We start from the raw sequence: 18,860 nt of genomic DNA on the forward strand, positions 1-18,860 counted from the left end.
GGAGCCGGGAGGCTCCACTCCTGGCTTTGAAATTATCAAAAGAGCTGTACGGTGAGTGAGAGGTAAGAGGATGAGTGATGTCAGAGACGCAAACTCATTCACGTTTAGACACTGCCTGAGACACAGAGAATAAGAGGCAGAGAGAGCAATCTGAATGAAAGAGGAAGTTTCTCATCAAGGCATCGGTTGAAAACAAGTCAGAGACTGCCAAGAAAAAAAGAAAAAAAGCAGCGAGACCGAGGAAGTATTTAGGCTGGGAAAAAAACAATTATTTGAGGAATTTTTTAGGAGATGGAGTGCTGGTTTCCAGCATATTTGAATATTGTTTTGACAATAATGTCAAAAGAAATCCTGATGATGAGATTTAATAATGGTACTTGTCTTGTTAGTTAGTCCATTTGCATCAATAAAATGTTTAAGGTGCACCGTTTGGGGCAGTAACGTGGGCTGCAGAATGTACAAAAAGACCTGCGTAGTGTTATGATATCAGTTAGTATTTTTACAAGACCTGGGTGTATTTGCAGTATTCGCGTTCAGTATATAAGCTGCAGCTTTCTGATGCTCTTCCCAACATTCCAGCATATTGCTTTCAATATTTCAATATGCAGTGAACATATGATCATCCAGCAGTGACAGCTGACACATTTTGTTGCTCATCTGTCCTGTTGTGATCGATCCATATTTGCATTTGAGCAGCTGTTACTGCTACCATCACCTATGATGATGATGATGCATACATTAAAAATCTGTATGGATATAAAATATGAACCTATCTTTGGTTACAGTAGTTACTTTTACTCTTTCACATCAAATCAATTTTACATTTACTGTAAAATTGATGTGATGTCTTGACAGGCCACAAACTGAGGCCTTACCTATTCTATTAATTTTAGATAGTCTCAGTAAATTTGCAGGAGTGACGTAGCAACCAGAGACTATATAAACCGAACGGCACTTCTCTACAATGGCTACAGATAACTACTGGCACAGCGAAGTGAGCGGGACCGTAGATAAACTTGCAGGCAAGCGACTGAAGCGACCACCACTGAAAACGCAGGATGCCACTAATTAACATGTGACCTTGTAGTAAATACATTAGAGGGTTACCTGGGTAGCCAGATACCAGCTGTCAGGTTTAAAGTACTGCACGACAGGCAAATCAGTTCTAGTCTGGATGCAGCTTTAACTGTGAAAAAGGGAAACTGTGCATTATCGTGTTAGCACTATAAACAGACAATGATATTGTATTTGTTCTGTGTTATCAACCTCCTCTGCTACATACTGTAGTCAAAACACACCAGCTGGCATCAAACATTTGTAATGCCAAATCGATGCTCAGTTCAGGATAGACAGATGTTGTAGTCAGACTGCTCCAGATGTTTCAAAGTTGAACCCTGTAGCCCTCATTCAAACAGCTGGCTGGCACTGAAGGTCAGAAAGAATAATTTCACACAGGAAAAGTCACCATCAGAAAGTGCCGTCTGAAAAGTTTTATATTGTATATCTATATCTATACACCTTTATAAATCATCTAAATCTGCATTACTAAGCTGTCTGGTAAAGGCTGTTAAGCAAGCCTTGACCCATCATGAACTGACCTACCAATTCTGATAGCACAAATGTTCCACTATTGGCGTGGGAACTTGATCCATCCAATTGTTTCCAGAGCATTGCAATAGACCCTTCACAACAGTAGATTTCTGCTGAAGAAAGGCCCTCTTTGTGTGCCGCTAATGCGAGGGACATACAGTTGCTTAGCAGACATTCTTGCTGAAATCATAAGCATCTCTAGCTTTGTGTCTCCATGCTTAGTGAGTGTTAGGCACGGACACAAAGGTGAGGAAACTTAATGTGGCCCCTGGTAATGATTTCTGCCCGACTGCCAACACACTGTACATAAAGCGTGAATGACCTTCTCTGTCATACACGAGAAACATGTTTGATACAGACTGATAAAAGCGAGAACCAGAGGTCTTTATGCGGGCCGTCTCTCTTTCTATCTGTTTTACCATCTTTTTTAACACAAAAGTGCAATATTTAGAGTCTGCCCTCTGTCCGGGCCATGCCCCCCCCCCCCCCCCCCCCCCCACACACACACACACACAAACGAACCTGCTGAAAAAAAGACAAAACCTCATTTGTTTTTTGCACTCCTGAGATCAATAGCAGCTGGACACTAAAAGAGGCCAGCTGAAGGGAGTCTCCACTCAGCCCTAATGGGACAGAGCAGTCTGAGCATGGAGGAGGCTGCTGGTGGACTACGATCTGATAGTCCAAACAGAAGTGCAGACACCCAAAACATCATCACCTTCTCTTTGTTTTCTAAAGAATTACAGTGATGTAGCCCCCCTCCAAAAAAAGAGAAAGCAAAAATGCTAATAATCACGTGTGTGAAGAGTGACAGACTAATGATTTGGATTTTAGTCAAATGGGCACTGATATCCAAAGAGTCAAATAGTCTGGACAGCTGAGTCACACTTCGAGGCCCTCTTTGTCAATTTGCAATTTAGGAAATTGCAGCATTGTCTTCCCTCGGGAGTTGGCTGAATGGCAGGAACTCTGGTTGGTGTTGTTTACGCTGCAGATTGGTTTCCCCAGTACACAATCAATCTCTGAGTGTCTTGAAGAAGCAGAGAAAAAAAATTAGGTAAAAGCTCTTATTGTCAGTCTGTTGTTTGTTCAACAGTTCCCTCCTCATATTTGTAACCGTTGACAGAATCGCTGCTCGCAGCACAAAAGCTGTGGGTGTGTTTGTGGGGGAAAAAAGCACTGCGTGTGTGTGTGTTTGTGCAGACATGGGTGTGAGATCCTAACTGTGTGTTTTACCTCAAGGACTCATGTGTCTGCCCCAGCCCCTGCTCCCCTTAGAGCTGTAAGAATATCAGGCATCACCAGAAGTAACTCTGTGGTCGGCTTGATTGACGCGAGAGGCCTCACCACCAGTCATTCAAGGCACATTCTTACAGGGATCTCATATCGCCAGGGGTTGGACCGAGCACTCCCGGTACCTTCCAAGGAAAATAAGCGGCGTGACATCAGGGCTTTGTTTCAGCGGCAAGGCCCCTTCTGTTTGTGTTTAATATCGCTCTGAGAGAAGTGGAGAGAGGGCCAGCCAATTTCTCTGGCCCCAACTGCTGAGCCTGGCGCTTTGGCGGTGAAGCGACGGTGGTCTCGTGTGTCTGCGTTGCAAAACTCTGTCCTTCTCTCTCTTTCTCCATTGTGCTTTCTTTACTTTGGATCTCTGGTCCTGGGAGGCTTTGCAGTTTTGACTGAAGGGAAATCAGATCTCACAACACTGGGGGTCATTTAGGCTGAAGGGGCAGAAGGTAAAAACAGAGAAAGAAAGGGGGAAAAAAACAGAGCTGGAGATGGGGTGGAAAGATATGAGAAATGATTTCTGGACCTAAACTAAGAGTCAGAAGACAAGTGAAGAGAGTCAAAGGGAGATCAAAAGAAAGCGGGACAAAATAAAGACAGAACTGTAGAAGGAGGGAGGAGTACAGATGAGGTGAGAGTAATGAAAAATGAGAGGAAAGCAAAAAAGAGAAAAAAAAGTCAGAAAGAAAAGAGGGAATCTACTGAAGGCCAGCCACGTCTGGGTGGTTTTCCTGAGGACAGGCTCTTTGATACTCCAGCACTCACACTCCAATGCATTTAGACAGGGGCTGACAGTGGTTTCAGGCAGTGGTTTGTCTGGCCAGTTAGCTTTGATTTAGAAGACCCTGGACTGTGGGCCGAGTATTTGACTCTTTGATTTTTGCTAAGTACCTTGGATGAAAAGTCAGTTCTCCTTTTTTCCCCTTTGTCATTTAATGTTTTCATCCAACACTAAAGGCTTTTACTTTGAGGGTTTTCTTTTTTATTTCTCTGCTATGTTCAAGGATTTTTTCAATTGAAACACTGGTCCAAGGTGTAAACTATGAACACCTGCTTAAATCTGATTAGCCACTGTCGTCTTGCTTTGGATTAAAGTAAGTAAAGAAATTGCCTGAAGCATTAATGCAAGAACAAACCAGAGGTGACAAGATTAGTTAGAGACCCATGAAGCAGTTCCTCATATAATATTCCTAATCTCATTTTACATTATTTGACTTGTTATTCCTCTGCTAAGAAAGCCAAGACTAAACATTGAAACATCAGGACAATACCAACCTTTTATTACAAGTAAAACTGAAGCAAGGCTATTAAACCTAACTTCAGAATAGGTACCATTTGTTTCCTATTTAAAAGCTGAAAGATGCTGATCTATGTGCAAGCTGCTCCAAGCATCTGTTGAAAAAATAACTGTTAGAAAAGTTCTGCAGATAATGTAGCATAAAAAAATAATTTGCTGGAATCCCTCCTTGATAAATAATACCTCAAACAAATCTTACATCTGTGTGGGATGCTCTTGTCAACTTCAGATGTAGATGTGTGTGTGTGTGTGTGTGTGTGTGTGTGTGTGTGCGTGCCTGTTTCCATCTAACTACAGTGTGTCTTTGGCTCAAAGGATGCAGCCAGTACCAGGGAAAGGATAAACCAAAATAAATAAATAAATGAAATTGACAGGATCAAAGGTGTGTGTGTGTGTGTGCGTGTGCGTGTGTGTGTGTGTGTGTGTGTGTGTGTGTGTGTGCCTGTTTCCATCTAACTACAGTGTGTCTTTGGCTCAAAGGATGCAGCCAGTACCAGGGAAAGGATAAACCAAAATAAATAAATAAATGAAATTGACAGGATCAAAGGTGTGTGTGTGTGTGTGTGTGCGCGTGCGCGCGTGTGTGTGTATGAAAAAGAAAAGAGGAGAGAGAATGAAAGAGGAAAGCCACTGACTAGCTGCTGGCGCGCGATGTTAATAGCCTGTCGGTTTTGCTGGTTTCTTCCCTTTTTTTGCAGCAGCTGTATGCCGCCCAGCTGGCAAGCATGCAGATCTCACCAGGAGCCAAGATGGCTCCCCTCCCACAAGCTCCCAACTCCTCCAGTCCTCTTTCTCCCTCCACCCTCAAGAGCGAGAAGCGAGCATCCAGCCCTGTCTCTCAGATTAAGGTAGGTACTTTGTTCAAATGTTGTTAAATGAGTGCGCGCTGCCAAGAGAATAGAGCCGGTCTAGATGTACCGAGAGCTTCTTGTGTGTTCTCTTGATGATGTTATATTTAAATATGTGTAAATGGCTTTGCTGACTTTTGCTACAATAGTGAATTAGACTTTTCATGTTATGGGTATGTGCAGGGAAATATGGTGATAAATTCGGAGACAACATAATAGAAGAAGTAAAAAGTGGGCTCCGAATGTTGTAATAATAATGTTGATGGTCACTGAAAGTAAAAGTGAAAGCTGGAAATATGGAATTTGTTGAAACAATGAGCTGTGCATTGGCCCCTGTGTTCTTCACTGTCAATTAGAAACAGCTTATTTAAATGTCACAGGCTGATGCACACACAAACACATGTGCACTCACAAGCTGACACTGGCGCTGGCTGCTGTTTGGCAGCGTACGCCTGATCTTTACTCGGTGACGAGGCAGTAATGGAAGCCATGTGTGTGTGTGGGGCACAGCTGCAACCAGCGTCACAATAGACCGGCGTCGGAGCTCACCGCACTCAAACAGTAGTGCCGTGCCCTCCAAACTCCTCATCCTCCATAGCAAACCCCACGCATACTCATCCCACCCTCAGCACGCCACCCGCATCTCAACTTACCCCCTTTCCCCACGCGAAAGCTCGTTCTGTGCTCCTTCCCTTCTCAAAACTTCCTCAGCTGCGGCTCAACTCCAAATTAGAGCCACGTTCATTAAGTGTTTTCTGCCAACAAAACAGCCGCAGTCAGACTGTGCTGGCGTGCTGAAGTTTACTTTATGCTACTATTTTTCCTTTTCCAAGAATTCTTTATGTGGATTAGTGTGGTCATGAAGATCTGATCAGAAATAAGAAATCACACAAACAAATGTACCATTGTTTATATGCAGTAAGGAGGCTTAAAGAGCTGATTGGTCGAATTCATTTATTAAAGGCCAAAAACTTAAGGATCACCAAAGGCTCTTCAAGTAACACTGCAGAACATCAGCAGGTTTGCTCAGCTTTATATCAGTTTCTAACGCTTACTTTACAGCCTTTTTATTAACCCTAATTTAGTAATTTAGCTCCTGTTGAAAGGACTTTGTATAAATGGATGCTGCACCTGTTTCATTAACAGGAGGAAGGATCCACACAGCCACTGAACCTCTCAGCTAGACCCAAGACAGCTGAACCTCTTCGCTCCCCGACATCCCCAACACAGAGTCTGTTCTCTGGAAACAAGACCAGCCCCACAGGCATGGGCAAAGGCCGCATCCCCAGCCCAATTCCCAGCATGGGCCGGAACACCTCCCTGGGTAGGTAACAACACCACGGGCTAGCTGGGGTGGGCCACCCAGTCTACTAGCACTGCTACATTTCATTAACATTCAATAACACTATCCTTACACTCATCTACAATTACAATGACACAGAGTAAATGCTGCAAAGAAAAAACACTGAGGCGAAACACTGATGTACTTTTGCTCATGGATTCTCTTTCACACACAAACCAACACTAATATGCATTTGTGCACGAATGTATCGCTCACATCTGCAGTGTACATCCGCCCAAAGCAAACACGTCGAGCAAAAAAAAAAACCTTGCCTTCAACTTAGCCGGAAAAACAAAAACATCACCCACCCAAACACCTCCCACTCCCACAGCCACCCACAGACAAACCAAGAAGCGTCGCATGTGCCTGATAGGCTGCAGACACCTAAACCCCATGAGGAGACCTGTGTATGTGTGTGTTTTGTGTGTGTGTTTGTATTTTACAGGAGTCCAAAGCCCTGTATTTAGCCCCAATGAAAACCCTGGCAGCGGAAGCAGTGAAACCCAGCACACGTTATTTGGTTTTTAAGAGCTTCCTCACATCATTGTCTGCCCGCACTAGACCTTTTATGCCCCTACCTCTGCTATCTGTTATTAAGGCCAATCTAAAGCCTCTCATTATATCCCCCCAGAAAACAATTTCACCAGCTTGTCTGGAGTGGCTTTGAGGACGCGACGCTTGTGTTCCTGCAAAGTTATTTTTTGCCCATTTTAACGGCCACCCAAGCATACAGTGCTTCCTACTTGTCTGCTAATTAAATGAGGAGGGCGACGGAAACTTTGCATCCTTTTATTTATTTATTTCCTCTTATTCTTCAAATGTGCATCGGCTTCAAAAGTGTGAAGCGTGGTGCTTAAACAAGGGGGAGGAGGCTCAGTCATGTTTTGACACAAATGGCCTGGAACAAAACTTGAACAACATTTGGAGCTGATATAAGATTGGAAATCTCATGTTTATACAGTTGAAATGTTATTTAATGGGAATTTGTATTCAGCCTTTCTGAACGTTTGACTATAAGGACTTACACTTTCTATTCTAGTATCAGTAGAATCTTACGAAGTAAAGTAAAAGCACTAAACTGAGTTCTAAAAAGTTTGGAGTCTGGTTTGTTCAAATAGAAATTTGTAGCACTGGGTAATAGCACGGATCAAATATGAGCGCACTATATGGACAAAAGTCTTGGGTCACACCTCTTAATCTTTGAATTCAGGTCTTTTCAGTCCTATTTCCACAGGTTTATAAAGTCAAGCTCCTAGCCACATGTGGTAATGTGTGTAAGATGCCACCATTGCAACAAGCCAGTTTGTGAATTTTTCTAAGTCCTAGATACTCGACGATCAACTATAAGTGGTATGATTGCAAAGTGCTAGTGTTTAGGAACCACAGTAACTCAGCCACGAAGTGGCAGACCACGTAAAATTACAGATCTGGGTTTTTGGGTCCCTGTTCAATAACTGCAGAGCTCCAAACCTCCTCTGACATTAACGTCAGCACAAAATCTGTGAGCTGGGAACTTCACGGCATGGATTTCCATGACTGAGCAGCTCTTGTTGGCAATTTGTAGGTAGGCCAGTACATTTGTACATATGGTATATTCATAAAAGTTATCTGTTCATTTATGTATGCTTGATTGGAAATCCCTTTCCCTACACAAAGTGTCAAAAAAGGGCATAACCTTTTCTTTTCAGTGGTTATTCACATCAGAGCCAGAAGAGTATTAAATGTGTGCAATTCATTTTTATGCTACCCGAACATGTCCCCGATGCTGTATTGCCAGTCTAAGTGACATACGACTGTCTCTCGTCTGTTCTCCACCTGCAGACATATTGTCCAGTCTCAACTCCACAGCACTGTTTGGGGACCAGGATGCAGTGATGAAGGCCATCCAAGAGGCCAGGAGTATGAGGGAGCAGATCCAGAGGGAGCAGCTCCACCAACAGCAGCAGCAGCCAGGACACCAGAGTCTGGAAGCAAAGCTATCTGCCCTCAGCAGCATGAACCTCAACAACGGCAACAAGGTTAGAAGGACATGCAGGTCACATCTGGATGCATAATAGGATGCACACACACGTTTTACTGATAAGGTCTGAAAGAGTTACATGAACTGAATGCAGTTTCATAGCAATTACTTTTCTTCTAAAAAAGAAATTTTGGCTCTGGTCCTAAAATACTGTCAAATAAATAACATAAAGATTTGCTAAATAACTAAATAAACTTTTCAGTTCTTTTTAAATACTCAATACTTTTGGCTACAATTCCAGTCATACCTTTTCAGATTTTGAGGTTATAAAATCAGCACTGTTAATTCAACACAAATATATATAAAAAAACAAAACAAAAAAAACAAAAAAAAAAACAAAGCGGTCTTTGGCTAATGCAATAAATGAAATAAACAAAATAGGAATCCAGAGTACAAACAAACTGGAAACAAGGACCGTACACAAACCACAAGCAGCATAACTACAAGCATCAACAAATGATTTAGCAGGGACAAAGAGGAAGATGGGACTCCATCTCTCTGACATCCTCTTCTGTCACACCAACTCTCATAACCTCCTTCATGAATTCATGAATCTTCTCTGTGGTCTTCCTCTTTCCTCCTGTATGACCGCTCCATATTCAACATCCTTTGTCCAGCACGATCCCTCGTCTACACATGTTGAAACAATCTCAGCCTTGCCTTTCTAACTTTCTTCCGACCTGAGTTGTCCCTCTGATTTACTCATTTCTAAATCCTTTTCATCCTGTTCAGTCCCAGTGAAATTCTTAGGATCTTAAGCCTCCTGCTCGGCCTCGTGGCTTTTTGTCAGTGCCACTGTCTCCAAATCGTACACCATAGCAGGCCTCACTACCATCTTTAAATCTTACTTGTCACTCTTGCTACTATCCTTCTTTCACAAATCACCCCTGACAGTCGTCTCCGCCCACTCCACCCTGCCTGGGTGGTTGACCTCAGGTATCAGGTATCTGCACTCCTTGCATAATCACCTTATTACTTTGTGTTTCTCCATTTCATTCATTAATTATATTCTGTTTCGCTTCTAATGACTTTCAGTCCTCTCCTCTTCTAAGGCTCTTCCACCTGCTCCCTACTCTCACTATCATCTGCAAACATCATATTCCACCCTTCCACCCCTTCCATCATCTGTCAAGTACACTTCTTCTCTATTTCCAAGGCATCTTCTGACTCTTCAAGATTGTGTTAAGCTGGTTCCAAATAAGTATATTTAAAAGATTGTGTTGAGCAGTCTGGTTAAAAATTCCTTCCATTTCTTGATTTCCAAAGTAATCCTGCAAACTACCACCCAAATGTGTCTAGCTACATTCTACCCTGCCAACACATTGCATTCTGCTATCTCTTGCATCTCTTCTGCATAGCATGTTGTCCCACCTGTGTGCACATTCCTCCACTCTTGTAATGCTCTGCCCTCTTCTCGATATACATGTTCACCAGAGCCACTTCCATTCCATTGGTTAAATCCACTGCCAGCTATCCTTACACCTCCTGCTTTTCCTTGTCTCTCACTGCCTTCCCCCTTTCCTCTTTCTTTGTCTTGGGCCAGCAGTAGCAGTTTCCTCTGGCACCGTGTTGGCGACCAGCACTTCAGGCGCTTGTTGTTAACCAGGCCCTGACTGATCCAGTATGGAAATCTCATTCTTAATCATCTGCATGTTTGATTTGGCAAAGATTTTACGCCGGATCTCCTGCCTGACACAACCCTCACCATGTATCCGGGCTTAGGACCAGCCCTAGGAATACATTGGCGTAGAATTAAAATAGGACTCAAAAACTCTACAACATCATAAACTAAAATTTAAAAATGATTAGAAAAAGGCAATTTGTGAGTTAATTTATGTTCAAATAGAATTAAAGCTCAGTAGTCTTGTTAAATCATATTGGAAGAATCTAGGAGTTATTTTCCTAGAACATTGACTCTGAGGTCAAATACTGTTTGCTAACTATGCAGAACACGTGAACAACATACTGATACCTTGCCACCAATTGAGATTACTAACAATGCACATAACATCACTCATGGTGCAACACTAACAGACAAACTTTTAAATTTGTTGTATTTTTTCATTCACTAAAAGATGTGAACCTGTCTTCATAAACTGCCAGCAACAGCCTGAAGGACAAGGTGGTAAGGAGAGAGGGAACTGGACAATAATTTTTTTATTGCTCCCTACTAGCTATTAGGATCCATTAAGTATTCTCTTCTGCTCCTTAACACAAACTTGAAAACAGAGACTCACACCTCTGTGGGTCTACAAACTCTTTGCTCCTGTGTCACATTTTCTCTACTATTTCATTGGCTCAGAGTTCAAGGTTTCTTCTCAGCTCGTACATGAGTCTGAAGAATATTCATGGATGATATTTGGTGTCATTTGGCTCGGGCTGCAGCTCTTGAGAACTTCTTTTCTCTCCTCTCATCTCCACGGCCACCCAGAAGCCAACAGCTTTGAAGAGGGAGCAGCTGGGCCAATGACAAGTGATGGTTTTGGCGTGTTAGTGTGCCTGCCTTGACTGAGTGGGTGTTTTTTTTAAGAGAAGAGGTGATTAGTGTGTATGTGTAAGTGTGTGCGTTCATGCGTGCGTGTATATGTGTGTTTAATGGAGTTCAGCTCTCCACTTGCCCTGGAGGGGCGATCCCGGCCTCAGGGTTTTAGCCCAATTAAAGGCCCTTTCTCAGGGAATTCCCCTGTCCACACTCACCTCTTGCCCAGCTCATCTCTTTCCCTTGGGCGAAAGGAGACAGGGCCTTTGTACCAAGATCCAGGGGGAAATTCATATTCCAAAACATCTTCAATCGGTCTGATCAACCAATCATAAATTCTGAGGATCAAACATTAAGTAAAATACGGAACATGATTAGACCAATTCTGCTGTGCAATTGATCCCATGTTGCTTACAAGGAGAACGAGGAGGAGCAGAACTCATTAATATTTTAGGGGGGGAGACTTTGAACCCACCAACCCCAAGTAGGTCATGATTGGTGCACTCCAAGGATAGGTTGTTTTGATTCTTTTTTTCTTTTTGGACTTGTTTGCCTTGCATCTTCAGGAAGAAAACATTCAAAATCTGGCAAAATATATCTCTGCTTTACTTATCCTCAGTCCCAAGTTGTTTTTTTTATAAGTCATTATACTAGTAAACACTGAGAAACTCATAAATATAAATTAGACAACAGCCTATACTGATAAATTGTTTATTAAGATTTAATATGAGTTGCCTGCTGCAGGTCCAGTGAAATAAACCACCAGTGTTCTGAAATAAGTTTATGCTTTTAACTTTTTTGTTTTTGCACAAATTTCACTTTGAAACGCTCAACAGATTGAGGTGAGTGCGCTGCAAGGAGAACCCTCCGTGTTTCTAAAGCTCTATATTTTCCAACTTTAGAAGAACAAAACCAAAGCAATGCAGTAATTTGGTTTATAGCTGCATGCCTCCTAATAAAAAGCTCACTTGGAAACTCTCAAAGTAATTGTTTCCGGTTCGAGGACGACAGCAAGCCTCGCTGTTTGTTGTCAGTTTGTTATTCGTTACCTAACAACAGGAGCTCAAAGACTCTTTCTCTTTGCTTTGAATGCATCATTTTTTTCATTGGGACGTAACATTTTTTTCGTCTGTGTGTGTGCTTTTTTTTCTCCTGAAGTGCTCAAAAGCTTTGCTCTGTCTTAAACAATTCATGGATGGAACTTGCTGGATACTGAAAGTGTGACTCAACCGTTCCACCTCAGGAGGCAGCGAGACCAGCTCTTTTTCTTTACCTTGGATTTGTTGGTAGTTTTTAGTTCAATGGATAAATTTGTTACTCAAATCCTCCCCTTCGAAACTTTGAAGCGCTTCCCAAATCTTTTTTGTTTTATGACACTGTACTAACACAACATATTCAGCTTCCTTGGAGGGAATGAGGCATGTGCTGTGAATGGTATCTCAGTGTAATGTTGAATGTTGAGCTATTTATTACCCGCACTGATTCCACTCAAAAGGGAGTCGCGGTGACGTCTAAGTGTGTGTGTTGTGTCTGTATTTCACTTTTTGTTTGTGTATTTTTGTCCCACAGTATTCGTTTCAAACATAAGCGACACAGACATTTCGCTATGAGCTGAAAGTGATCCTAGACTCCTTTTTGTGTGTGTGTGTGTGTGTGTGTGTGTGTGTGTGCGTGCGTGCATGCGTGTCCTGGCTCTGCACTGGCCTTGGCCATGTTAATGTCATTATAGCTGGTGTACAGACGAGAGGCCTGGCCAGTTAGTGGCATTGTTGAGTATCACCTTACGCTTACGTTGCTTCCAGCTGGCCTGCGGCTGCCAGAGCTCACTGAAATAGCCACTGTGTATAACCATGTGTGTGTGTGCGTGTGTTTGAGTGTGTGTGTGTGAGAGAGACGCTTAAGACTTATATATATATATATATATATATATATATATATATATATATATATATATATATATATATATATATATATATATAAATGTTTTTTCTTTTCATCAGAGTAGGCACAAAACATGCCATTAAGAAAAACAGTAATTATTATTACTATAATTACTATACTATAATTATTTAGCCTACATATTACATGATGAACCCCCAAATCATGTATCTGTCTCTTTGCAATATGTAGGAAAACATGTATAAGCTCTACACAGTTACATTAGTTACAGTATTGCTCAGTTGGCTTAAAAAAAACCCAGAGTAACGTTCACAAGATACAAAGTACAAAAAACACACTGAATTCTGAGCAGATACTTTTCTAAGTTTCCAATGGAGGTGAAGGAAATGGTAAATGTACAGGTCACATTAGAAGAAGCACAAATAGCCTTTTTGCTCTGTTTGGATGATGCTGTGGAGAGATAATGATGTAAATAATGTGGACACATGAACTCTTCTAGTGTCTCTGGTGCTAGTATAATTTAACTGCTACATTGGCTGATGGGCTAAGGGGCATCAGTCTGTGCTGTACTCCAACAGAGTCATATGCTGTAAGATGATCTTTGAGCAGTTATGCAAAGGTGGGCTTGGAGACTGGACAATCTAGAATATCCAGTACTCAAAAATAAATATACACACATTTCAGTGAACAAAAACAACATCAGTCAAACTGAGTTTCATTCATTTCTAGCATGCTAATTTGAAAATACTTTATATCAATCATACACTCTTTATGCATATTTTTCTACAAATGGTTCAGAACCCTTTAACTTATTGCACACATTCCTCGTAGGTTTGGACACTTTCACATAGCATTTATACAGCTTTGAAATGGACCAGAAATCTAAATTTTGGAGACTATAATTTAACAGTATCCCATTATAGAAGAACACCCTTTGTCTACACAAAGTTAAAGTTGGTCAGCATGCTTTCTGTCATTGAATAAGTCTGGAAGAAAGAGAAAGAGAGGAGAGAAATGGTTGTATAGAAGTTTATATTGGCTCCGCTGTTGGTTAGTTTGGTCTTTGAAGGAAGTGAGCCTGTGAAACCAGAAGCTTAGATGGTTCCAAGTTTTGATTAAACGTCGACATAATCTTGGTGCAATTATAGTCTGAGTGATATACATTATAATAAATACTATAAAGCTGAGTGTCTACTTCTTTTGGGGGTTGAAGGCTCAAGTTGTAGAGGTCTGGCGGAGGGGTGTTAAAGGCTATGAATAGGAGGCATGGTTGAAAAAAAACAGAACAGGGGGCTGACTGACAGCTCTATCGGCATGGAGAAGGAAAGAGAGGAAGAAAGATGAAGAAAATTGGAGTAGAGAGGAAACCCCAGGAGGGGGGTTGGTGGGCAGTGGGGAGGGTTACTGAGGAGTTTGCCAAACTTGATTGGTCCGGGAGGAGACAGTAAACGGTTGCGGGTCAGCTGGAGGCAGGCCATCCTGGCAGCAGGCGAGTTGTAACTGTGGTAATGAGCTCAATACGGTATGGATTAAAAAATAAAATGTTTGGAGTGTTACCTTAGCAACAGTGAAGGGACGCGAGGAGTTGGATGCCAAGAAGAGAACAGACCAAGCAGAACAAAAAGAGTCGGGTGTCTCTTAAATTTAGAAGCATACATCCAGCAGCAACACTTTGAGAGACCAGCAAAAGCAAACGTGTGTTAAAAGTACTGTGGCAGCACTAATGTGATTTGTTTTTAAGGTAGTTGTTTGCACAGCTTTAATGTTTAAAAGTGATTGTTGCCTATTTTCTGCTATTTTTTTTCCAGTTTAATTCTACAAAGTACAAATGGAGTCCAATTAAAGAGAGGGGGAAAGAAAGTCTGTAATATTGCTCCAAAAGGCAGCAGTCCAGTTTGAAACCAGCAGGCACACAGGCCAAACCTATTTCAATCTTGACTAAACAAAGGAAAGACAGCTCCTTATTGCATTTGCCACAAGAACTTTTAAGAAGACCAAAAGTAGACCAACCACAGGGAATATTTGCAAATTGTGACCCAGATCTGCTGTTAATCTGTAGTTTGGATCATTCTGTCTCTATTGATGCTGTCCCACTCCATTTTCCAAATCCACAACTCTATTCTGCATTACTTTTCCATTTGGTCTCATCTAATCACCGGGAACATTTCAAACATCTTCACTTCGATTGCAGAGGAATTATGTACTGTAGGACATTGGCCTTCAAATAACAGAAAGTCAAACTGTGACTCATTTTGACTTTTGGGCTCACAGGATGGCTCTCAGGAGACTTGAGATCTTATTCTTGTCTCTACACTCGTTTTCCATCTCCTCCTTTCTATTTTTCTCTGACTCTCTCTCTATCTCCGTCCTTCCCTCCTTCTTTCTTTTCTTTAGTCCTTTGTTAGGCGGTTGCTTCCTGCGGTGAGCATGGCACTGCCCAGGCACATGTTCTGTGGTAGGCCTGATTACAGCCCTGCTGTAGTGCTGACATTGGCCCGCACTGACTCTTGTCTATAAACACACACACACATGCACACGCACACATACACGCGGCCCCTAAGTTCCACCACTGCTGCCAGCAGCTACCGCGGCATGACTTCACCCAGCAACCATTCCTTGCGTCAAACAAAATGCCTCTGTCACCAGAAAAAGGAGGAGAACTGAGAGGGAGGAAGGGAGGGAGGGAAGGAGGAGAAGAGGAGGAGTGTGGATGTATGGTAGCTATGCGGAGCGTACCATGTTTTCCACTGCAGTTTGAGAGCGTGGTGGGGTAATTTTAGCTGTAAGACTCCAAGGCAAGCTGCTTGTAGGAGTTTTTTGTCTTAGAGGTGGTGACAGATGAGGAGCGTATGATAACGGAAGGTGGGCAAGTCACTGAGGATAAGTGCAGCCTTCGAGGTGTTCTGCCTTGCCTATTAGTTTATTACATGAATTAAAACTCATCATCACTTATTTTTGTTCAGGTTCCATTAAAAAAAGTAAAGCTAAAAGTGCTGGACGTTTCCTTTATGCTAGCTGAACCCAGCAATTAATTTTACTGTCATTACCATCAAAGTCATCGATGGCTGCCCAATTCAAAAGATGGCAGGAAACTTGATCTAGTGGTTAAATCAGGGGTCGGCAACCTTTCTGATGACAAGTGCCATCTAAAATTTCCTCAGAAGTCAGTGTGCCATATGACTGCATTAGCAATAAATTTAATAACGCTCTATATTAACGGTTACACACTATATAGCAGAGGTGGGACCAAGTCATTGTTTTGCAAGTCTCAAGTAAGTCTCAAGTCTTTATCCTCAAGTCTCAAGTCAAGTCTCAAGTAATGTCAGGCAAGTCAGAGTCGAGTCTCAAGTCACTGGTGTAAAAGTCCGAGTCAAGTCACAAGTCTGAAACTTTGAATTTCAAGTCCTTTCGAGTCTTTAAAAAAAAAATGAAAAAAGCATGTTGCAGTTATATGCTAAATGTAAATATTAGACCATGTAATTTTAAAATCTGTGTTTTTCTCAACACATGACAAAATAGTGAACTTAGAAAATATACACAAATTGTGAAATTGCACCTCTTTAAAATGCAGCGCAATTAAACCTAGCTCCAAGAATAATTTTCACCGACAGTTCTGAGATAAGCTGCATGTTATTCTTGGATGCAGTTGTAGGACCGGCTTTAAAATCGCATGACAAAAATATCATACATATTAAAAAAAACTGTATCACCAACGTAGCCTGGAAAACATTTGCTAGTTAGATGAAGTCAGCTATCTCATCGTAGCATATTTATATGCATATTTATAATCATACGGTTCTTGGAGTGAGTGCACACACTCATGAAGTTTAGTAACTTCAGGTCACTGCAACAAGCCCAGGTACAGTTTACCGCCGGATGGGTACAGGACCTTGAAATGCACCGTGTAGAAAGTAAAGACCATCGTACATATCATAAGTTTACCAGTCTCACAAATCGTCGTCATAAATACACATTCCTTAACCGTTTATTAATAGGACCTTTGAGCTCAACGGTAATTAATTAGTAGTGGAAATAATTTCTGGTAGCATCACAGAAATGTAGCAGTGACAACAATACTGTATGTTGTAATCGTACTGGGCAATTAGTGATACAAAAAACAACTGTTTTATCCTGTGAATAAAAGTATATGTTTTTGTCAATGTGCCATAATAACAGAAGCGAAACACAATATTGTGTCAGGACAATTTACTATTTATGCACAATAAATAAAGGAGCATAGCGCGACAATTTCTGTTCAGCGCCAGACTTGCTTGTAACCTATATCACCAATTATGTTAAGAAAAACGACGTATTAACTACTAAACACTGACCTTTGTGGGAATGCTTGGAGCAGACTAACCTGTGAGCTGGAGTGTTCTGGGACGTTATATTTGATCTTTGAATGGCTGCAATCCAGGCCATCTGTCGCGTCTTTGTTACTTCGGAAACATGGCTCGAACAATTTCTCTTCAACGACGTAATCCGATAACAACCGATCTCTTTACCCGTCGGCTTCCCGTGGCTGTCATGCGACCGGCTATTGCAGTTAATAATACAACGGCTTCTTGACATTTTTGTGTTTCTTTTTATCGCTGTGTAACTGATTTCAATTGAAAGCCTGCGTGCGCTAGTACCTCTTGCCACGAGTTCCCAGAATCCTTTGCGGTTTACCCCTGAATGACGTCACATTTTCAATCTCTATGTAATATGCATGTTAAATTTTATATTTGGGGTGAAATATCAAGTCTTTTCAAGTAAACCGGTTCAAGTCCAATTCAAGTCCCAAGTCATTGGTGTAAAAGTCCAAGTCAAGTCACAAGTCTTAGAACATTTTTTCAAGTCAAGTCTAAAGTCATAAAATTAATGACTCGAGTCTGACTCGAGTCCAAGTCATGTGACTCGAGTCCACACCTCTGCTATATAGAACCACTTTATAGAATTATATTTGTTCACAGATGTTGGCAGCTATCAGCGAATAGTTATCAGCTGTTTTGAAACAAACAAAAAAAAGACACTTTTTATCCATAACAAGAACTCCATAACAGCAAATGAACTGTACAACAGAAAATGCAAATGCTATTTATGGTGTCCTCACAACAATGATAAGAAAAATAAACTGGGCCAATATGGCATGTTTGATAATACACATGTTAATCTGATCTCTGGTCTCCCACTCAGAGACACAGGTCTCAGAGTGTCCAGCATTCAGACGGCTACCTGTGGACACTCACGTGAGAGAAAATCTGCTCACACAGATATGTAGAGCCAAATACTGTCAATAAGGCCTCTGCAATGTTCTGAAGACGGTTAAACTTGTCAGGTAGTGATGTCCAGCAGGTGAAAATGCAGCTCCATGAACATGCACAGCTGTGGATTCCAGCTGCTTCAATGTTGCATTAACTGGCATTAACTCAGCCAGTTAATGCGAGACAAATCTAGCTGTTCATTAAAGCTTTCTGGTTTGATCAGAAAAGAAACATTGGTCCATACACCTGAAAGTCCTGAAAACGCATTGTGAATTCTGTCTCGAGTCTACAGATATATCTCTGTATTTCCGTGGTGCTGATGCTGTGCTGAGCGGAAAGCTCCTGAAGCTTCTGAAGTGTTGGAATGTGGAAAGCTAACAACGTCCTTCTCACCGATAGGCGAAGTGATTTTTAGCCAATTACAAGTTGAATCTGGTACTCTGGGTTGTTAGCTAAGATACCGTCATTAAGAAGCGGCACAACTAATGTGTCTATGTGAACTAATTTGCAATGTGCACTGCTGGCGCGGCCATGTATTTTTTAATGCACCTTCTCAGATTGTCGTGCCCAGGGCTGAACTGGGACAAAAAATCGGCCCGGGCATTTTGACTAGAGACCGGCCCACCAGGTATTAAAGCCATAAAGCCTTTGAATGAAAACAAACGCTGTTGTGACAGTGATGTACAGTCTTGTCGGTATATGTATGATTTTTATACATTTTACGTCAGATAAAAACTTTGATTGTAAGCTTCAGATAATTATTTAATAAAAACCAGACATTTTAAATGAGAATAAGAAAGTATTTCTTTGTGCCCCCCTTTCCCTGTTAATGCCCTACATGGACCCCTGGCA

The 18,860-nt window shown here is 41.6% G+C and overlaps 1 protein-coding gene across 6 annotated transcripts in view; it reads left to right on the forward strand.

The window, feature by feature from the left end:
• Nucleotides 1–18,860, forward strand: part of LOC146705029 (transcription factor SOX-6-like) — a 109,142-nt gene that overhangs the window by 80,203 nt on the left and 10,079 nt on the right. For 4 of the 6 annotated variants that reach the window (XM_085462554.1, XM_085462558.1, XM_085462557.1 and 1 more), the window contains 3 exons: nucleotides 4,873–5,022; nucleotides 6,169–6,346; nucleotides 8,186–8,382. In XM_085462554.1, the coding sequence (XP_085318680.1) occupies nucleotides 4,873–5,022; nucleotides 6,169–6,346; nucleotides 8,186–8,382 (525 nt within the window). The remainder of the gene's footprint in view (nucleotides 1–4,872; nucleotides 5,023–6,168; nucleotides 6,347–8,185; nucleotides 8,383–18,860) is intronic. The other 2 variants (XM_085462556.1, XM_085462559.1) reach the window with 1 other exon arrangement.

Source organism: Copadichromis virginalis, linkage group LG7 (assembly GCF_057382275.1).
Source record: "Copadichromis virginalis isolate Kocher_CV1m ecotype Utaka linkage group LG7, C_Virginalis_male_GT1.1, whole genome shotgun sequence".
Lineage (NCBI taxonomy): Eukaryota > Metazoa > Chordata > Actinopteri > Cichliformes > Cichlidae > Copadichromis > Copadichromis virginalis.